Source organism: Bactrocera latifrons, unplaced genomic scaffold, assembly GCF_001853355.1.
Source record: "Bactrocera latifrons isolate USDA-ARS-PBARC rearing strain unplaced genomic scaffold, ASM185335v1 scaffold_32, whole genome shotgun sequence".
Lineage (NCBI taxonomy): Eukaryota > Metazoa > Arthropoda > Insecta > Diptera > Tephritidae > Bactrocera > Bactrocera latifrons.
Window position 1 is genome coordinate 18,305 of NW_017536852.1, and position 7,745 is coordinate 26,049.

The 7,745-nt window shown below is 30.9% G+C and overlaps 1 protein-coding gene across 1 annotated transcript in view; it reads left to right on the top strand.

Moving 5' to 3' along the window:
- The window catches only part of LOC108971057 (programmed cell death protein 4), a 14,804-nt gene extending 8,599 nt beyond the window's left edge, over positions 1-6,205 (top strand). Inside the window, exon 4 of the mRNA XM_018936862.1 lies at positions 4,475-6,205. Within this exon, the coding sequence (XP_018792407.1) occupies positions 4,475-4,547 (73 nt within the window). The 3' untranslated portion in view covers positions 4,548-6,205. The remainder of the gene's footprint in view (positions 1-4,474) is intronic.
- The last annotated feature ends 1,540 nt before the right edge of the window (positions 6,206-7,745 follow it).

Sequence of the window (7,745 nt, forward strand, 5' to 3'; positions counted from 1 at the left end):
AATTTTTTTTCAACTTTTTTATATACATTTTTTATTTTTATTTTAAAATTTTTTTTTCCGTAAATATAATAAGATTGCATTAACGAAATATCGCGTATTCAAAAATTACTTAATATTTTTAATAGGTTTGATAAACTTGTTTTAATTGTTAATTAATTATATACGCCTACAATGTTATTATTTTTATACTGAGTAATACCATCATATTATGATATTTTTATCTGCAGCATTGAAATAATTTTTGGTATATAAATAGATTTTATTACAATTGTTCTACACGTGTACTTTCTCGCTGCAAGCAGACCAAGGAGGGAAGTTGTAAGGGAAACTTATAAATAATGTCAATGAAATCTCGTTCACTGAATACGCCTACACAAGCAAATATAAACAATAATAATAACAAAAGATTTATTGAAACATTCAAAAAAATGCGCGAACATGAAAAATGTTTTGGTTTTTTGCTAGAAGAAGCAGAGAATACAGAGTGCAACAGAGCATGCGAGTTTTTAGTATAATATTAAATACATCACAAGGTCCAAATTGTCAGAAAGCTTTACAAGCGCTTGATTATTTGAATTTTTCACATAATTTTTGAGGTTATTTTTTCGTTTCCGATAGGTTTCTTGGTTTTTCTACGATGCATTTATTTCCTTTTCATTATTTTCAAAGCTTCTGCTCTAGTATATATTTCACCTCGAATAAATACTATATATTTTTTATGTATCAAGTATTTTTTAGAATAATTTTTATCTGATTATAAGATTTCTACCGTCAGGAATTTGATTTTTTGCCGATATCGAGTCGATCTACATATATGTTTATATGTGGACCTCCTTTGGACAGATGGGTTTTCGATCTGATATCTTAGCTAATTTATGTAAAAATGTTTTTTTGTGGCTAGGTTATTTTATGTTGATCTGGTAGGCCAATAAGGCCATCGATCTGTCAGCCCCATCCTACGAGCGTATATCTCCACTAAAGTCTTCTTGTATAATATAGCGGTATAAAATTTATCCAGACAAGTCTGAAAAACTAGTTTTTTTAACTAGCTTTTATACCTTTTTCATAATCGGTTTGAACAAACATATACCATCTGATCAAAATTGACCCGGATTGACAAAAAAAAAAATTATTGTTATGTATTTTAATACAAATCGCCTTCAAAATAGGCAGCTGTGCCAATACAAGCATGTCAACGCTTAAACCAATTTTTCATAAACTTGTTATATAAATTAAATAATATAGACACATATCGCAAACTGCTTCAATGGTCTTGTAAACCAATAAAGTTCAGTGAACTTTTCCCTCCGGCATCCCACTTTCTTGTAAAAATGGCAAAATAATTAATTAAAACATTATTTAACATATAGCTAAGCTTTTAACTGCCCGATTAAATATTTTTCTCCATTTTCGAAGACCTTTTGTGGTGTAATTTTTAGCGTTTCCAATAAATCAATGGTGTGATAAATTGCTGTGCTGCTTACTTCGGTGTTTACTGGTGCAGCAAACTGGAGGATAAAACTTGCAATCAATTTGGGTCGCTGCGCTATGCTTTTCTTCTTGCTACTGCGTTACCGGTTAGTCATTGCACAGCAAAAATTCGGCGACAAAGCGGTTTCACAGCAACAAGAAGCCGAAAAGTTCGCCCAAAGGTACCAACGAAAAGCGATCAGGCGATCTTGTAACCCTCGTTGGGGCGCAATTGGCGCGCGGCGACAGCAGTGGCTACCAAATACACAAATAACAAACGCAAAGAAAACTTGTTTCAGCCGACAGAAGCAAAATCCAAAAGCGAAAAGAGTCAATACGAAAATATATGTATTAGCGCTGCAACGAAATGGAAGAATGGCACAAAACGCGCAGGCGGCAGAAAATAGCATGAGATCGAGAAAAAGGCTTTGCTTTGCAATCGCTGATAAATACAATCCACGCAGGCTGAATTGGTCGAGTGTGCAGCAGCTGTTTTTGCGCTCCTCCTCTTACAGTTGCCGTTGCAGCTGCTGCTTTGCCGCCCAACGTGCGTTCATTTTGCTGTTGTCACTGCTGCCTCAGCGCTGAGTGAGAAAATGAGGGAATGGAAAAAAAGGTCAGCGGGTGAATGAACTCACGACGAACAGTCGACTAGCTGCCAAGCTAACACGCTGCTTCTTTAGAAGTGTTCGAGTTGTAAAATTAGCTGCAAAATATGATGTGATCTCCGGTGCTGTCGCACACACAGTCATGCCCGACTAGGTGGCCATCAGTCGTGTACATGCGTTGGTCGATTGAGCGACAGTTTTGGTTTTGCTTTAATTTATGTTTGCAAAGCTCAAGCAGATACCTACATGTATGTGACGTGGTATACACGAGGAGTAGTGGCTTGGGTTCTTCAACAATTTTTAGAAAATATTTCGAAACTAGTTTTTTTTTCAGAATTTACACAAAACACTAAATCAAGTTCGAAAAATGTGTAGAAATACGCTGATTTCTTTGTGTAGTAAAACCGTCCTTTGTATTATGAGATTACAGAATACAATTATTATGATGCTTAAAATCACTATTTTTCAGTAATGGACCGTTAGTTACAGGTTCGACCAAATTCGTTTTTTTTCCGGAACGAAGCCCGGTACGAATTGTACTTCATATTTCGTGCACCCTTGCCTACATTTAGGCGCAATGTAATTTATTATCTAAAAAAAAAACTATATTGAAGCTCAGAGTTAACCATTTTTCTAAGTATCTCTAATTTTACCAAGCATTTACTTTGCTTTTTTATATTATATTTTTATTACTTTATTACAATATTATGTAATGTCATACCTTGGATTTTTCTTAAAAATGCTACATTATTCGACTAATAAATATTCAGATTGCAATCTCACATGCATTCAGACACAAGTTCCTCCACTAATCAAGAAACGGTCAAAAAACTTCACTAACCCAATGTTTCGCCGCACACAATGAAGTTCTCAATGCCGCCGTAGAGCTCTAAAAAGCTTCCCTAAAACTCAGAACTCTCCGTAAATAAATACTATGTACATATACATACATACTTTTGTGGGTTGTAAATACGTCAAAGTGTCGAAAGCTTTCGACTGAGTCCTGAGAAACCGGTCCTGCTGCGGCAAGTCTTGCGTACATCAACCCACATGCGTTGCACGTTCCAGCCACTGCAGTAATCAAAACAAACATCCAGGCGCACTTTTCATTCATGCATTCATCCCTGCAAGATATTGAGCAATAAGCAACAACAACGTCAGCCGTGAGAGCAACCAGCTGCCTGAGTGTGCTGGATTTGTCGGCATGTTGTCGATTAGGAGTTCTCTATTGATGGGCGATAGTAATAGCAGTTGGCGGTGCGGGTCGCTTTAAGGCTTTTATAGTGCAAAATATGCGCGCATGCGGTGAATGCGGTCACAAAATCAATGAAAATTAAACACTTACTTTCACTTTTGATTTCGCTACATACCTTTAGTGTGCTTTATCTAGCCGCTGGCATTGGTGTCATAAAACAAATAGTCTTTTGTTTGGCTTAGATATTTTTTTAAAGAAAAAAATTAGGTTATGTTGCTTAAAAATTAAAAAAAAAAGTTTTATTTAAACTAAAATGTAAAATTATCTTAATACTAATAATTAATTATATCAAATGTGTTTTTTTTTTGTAAACTACTTCAAGCCATATTTAATCTGCATCCTCTTATTTTTTTTTTAAATGTCAAATTTTCTGAACTATTATCAGTTTATTACAAATGTTCCATTACACCCTGCGAAATTTTCTATTTCTTAAATTATAAAAGAACAAACAATGGCACCCTCTTATAAATCAGCTGTTGCATTGTTTTCGTTCATATTATAATTACTACATACAATATAAAAAATTTTTAAAACTGTAATTTACGAAACTAATGAAATGAAAAATATAATTCAACACTTTTTCTTTTACTTTATTAACATATTTTTTAGAAACCATAAATGAAAATTCACGGGGCAACAACTTACACTCTTACGTTTTAAGAGGGTAGAAAATGTTGCATTTTTGACTTTTTATTTAGAAGACACTTCTTTGAAAAAAGAAAACACACTTTGATAGCCCGTGCATAGAGCAGTATAAATGCAACATTTTTGTCAGAAAATAAAACGCTATTAGATTATATTTGCTCCACTTGATACACTAAATATCAATTTCTAACCTAAAATTCTTTGAAAAATTATATTTGCATTTAACTTTAAAATCTTGTTTTGTTTTTGTTGACTTCTTTAAAACAACAGTTTTACGTCAGTCAAGTTTTCAGCTTTTTACATTTTTTCCCTCGAGGCGTAAAATATATATATTTTTTCTTAATTAAATTTGCAATTGCATAAGCAGGATTACGAATTTAACTTAGTTTATTTAAATAAATTATTTATTATGATATTATTAATAATTATAGTAATAAAAATCTACAAAAACAATTGCATATAACTAATTTTACTTTCCCTTTTCCTTTTTTTGCAGAGGACGTAAACGTTTTGTCTCCGAAGGAGACGGTGGCCATATTAAGCCACAAACTATTCCAATTCGTGACTAAAAAGAAACGAAACAAATTAATTACAATTTAAACACACACACAAAAACAACAAACCACAACTAAGTAACAACAACAACCACAAGCACTTTTTAATCACAAAATAACTGCATTCTTTCTACAAAAACAACTGACAAATGAAAAACCACAACAACATTAATCAACAGCAACAAAAAGTAAAACGAAAAGTAGTATTATCAGCAGATTAAAAAAAAAAAAACATAAAACAAAAACAAATGAAAATTAAAATGACATCGACCGTTAAAAATGAGACGACGAAATGCAGAAAAAGCTAGAAGTGTGAACTTTAACATTACATTTCTACTATTATTTGTTTGCATAAAAAACCAACAACAACAAGGGTATAAGAATTTTACGAAGCCTGCGGAACAGCAATAAACAACGAGATAGAAGAGTGAGCGCAAAAAACTACGGAATCGCAAATTCGAAAAATTAATAAACAACAACAATAACTAAATTTTTTGTCAGCTTTCATTGTGGTGCTCCAATAAATGTTGTAGGAGTTGTGCGAAAATAACAGTCTTGTATGTTTGCTGTCGTTGTTGTAACCGTACACAGGCGCATGGAAATAGCAAATAAAAATATAAAAACGCTATGACCACGAGCGAGACACTTCCGCTTCTGCATAGACCGCATACTCACCGACATCCATCAGCGTACCGGCATGAGTGTATCAATCACTCCTCTGTAACTAATTTAAGAGGCATGTTTGTGAACTGCTTTTTTTTTAACTTGAGACACCGAATGTAATTTTAAGTTTTCATGCTATGATTTGAATTCTCGCAAATTTATTGTATATGTACGTTTGCTGAAGTTTGAGTAAATAATTGCTGTATTTTTTAATATAAAATTTTTGTAAAGAGAAACGAACGAAAACACTGCAAATATTATGAGTAGAAATTTTTGATGAAAAAAATTGAAATTTTGTAATTTGCGCAATAATAAAAAAAGAAAAAAAAAACGTAAAGAGATGAGTATCGCGAAATAAAAATGTAGACTATTTGTTTTTTAGACATTTCTCCTCGTATGTATGTGTGACAGACACCATTTTGCGTTTTGCAAACACGCGCAAAATTAAGTGAGCCACAAAAAAAAACCAAAAACAAAAAAATTAAATTGTATTGACACACCATAAAATTAAAAAAAAAAAAAACTATTTCAAAAAATTTCAATTTATTTGTGGCGTACGATTTTGCAATGGATATACAAAATAAAAAAAAAATAAAAAATTATCACCAAAAATTGAAACCAAGGCAGCGGTTTCTAAAAAAGCAAGTCAAGAACTCTACATTTTAGCCAAAGTTAAGGAAGCATGCGCACAAAGTCACAAAGAGCATCGAGAGCAGCCAGTATGAGTCAACAGCGTTAGCTCAGCTACATATATTTAAAGCTAAAAAATATCTATTCTGTTTGCAAGCGTAGCAATACTATTTTATTGCGTAACAGAAAAATTACAAATTTACAATTATAGCGGTTATGCATTGGATATTCGAAACAAAATAATTACAATTAAAAGCAAATACCAAGAGTTTGCATTATTTCGCTACTCAATTTTAATATAAAAACTACTATATGGTATTTGTATCGGTGGTGAAAAACGGGTTTCTCACAAATTGTATTTTTAATAAAAAAAAAAAAAACTGAAAATTTATCATATTTGAAAAAGCGTTGAAAACAGCAAAACAAACTTATAGCATGCGCGCGCTTTTCATGAGCATAGCAAAGACTCTTATTTTCTAGCTGCTACCTACATACTTTTAGGCTGTAAATTTTAAATTAAAAATTGTCGTTTAAAGTTAAATTTTATACTTTTTTTTACAGTCAAAAAGTTGTGATTTTCAACCTAAAGTGTTACATATTGTTTTTTAAAAACTAAAATAAATTTTTTTTTTTTAATATTATTTATTATTTTTTATATAAATTAAGATGTGTATAAGAGACAGCATATATTCATATCAAAATGCTTACAGAAAATTTTTATAAAGTTTAAAATTATTAAAAATATTGAAAATTATTTTTTTCATTTATGCTCTTTGTTATGCTCCCTAATAATATACATATGTATTTTTTTGCATAACATAAACCTAAAATGCGAAAATTATGTCTGCTCGCATTAATACATTTAAAATTTCAATTATAAGTTTTCCAAAAAAATGCGAAGTTCGCTCGTAAAAAAAAAACATTGCTGGTAGAGAAAACAAATATTAAATGTACATTCTTTTCTCTCATTGTACGTAACATAGCCTTTCGAAATAACGAAAATCACATGACATTAAAAAAGCAACACTTACATATTTCATACATAAATGTCAGAAAAAATGCAAAATTTTGTGAACAAAAAGTGAAATATCACAAAAACAATGTGAATTGTAATTACTTTTTTTTTACTTCTTTTCAGTTTTGGAACTTTGTTTAACTTCTTTTAGATTATATTGTGATAAGGAACTTTATGCATACTTTAAATAAATAAAATTTTGGCTAGAAAAATTGGCTGCTTCTTTTTTTAATGATCTACTTAAATTTGTATAATGTTTATTGTAATTGTAGAATTTCAAAAAAAAAAGTAACTTAAAATTGAAGAAAATGTGGCGCTGCGCTACTCGTAGCCTTTCTATTGCAAACTACCGATAAATAACATACTATAATATTTACTTACTAATAATTATGTATACTTTTTAATTAAACGTTATTACTATACATTTGCATATACCTAAATACATACATATGTACAAGCATGTATCTTTAATTATATATTATATATAAATACTATGGCATATATCTGTTGCATATGTGCATACTACATACATACATGTATTTCATACAAAATTACTTACCAGGTAAAAAGCATGAAAATAAAGTTCGTATTACATATTGCAAATATTGAAGAATTATAGATGAAAGTGTTTCATTTTAAATATACAGACGTGTTCGAAATAATAAGAACAACCAAAGTGAATATCGAAATCATTGAATAAAATTTTCTCAGTAATATTTTATTGAACCTTTTTTTCTTAAAAAATTTATACATATTGTGAGTATTAAAAAAATTGAAAATCTGGTCATCAAATACGCACTAACTTTTTTGTACTGCAAATTTTGTTGCATTGGGTCTTAAACAGCCTGTTCGAAAAAATAAGAACAAAATCAAGTAGGCTGCTTATATACCGTTATTTGCGAAAA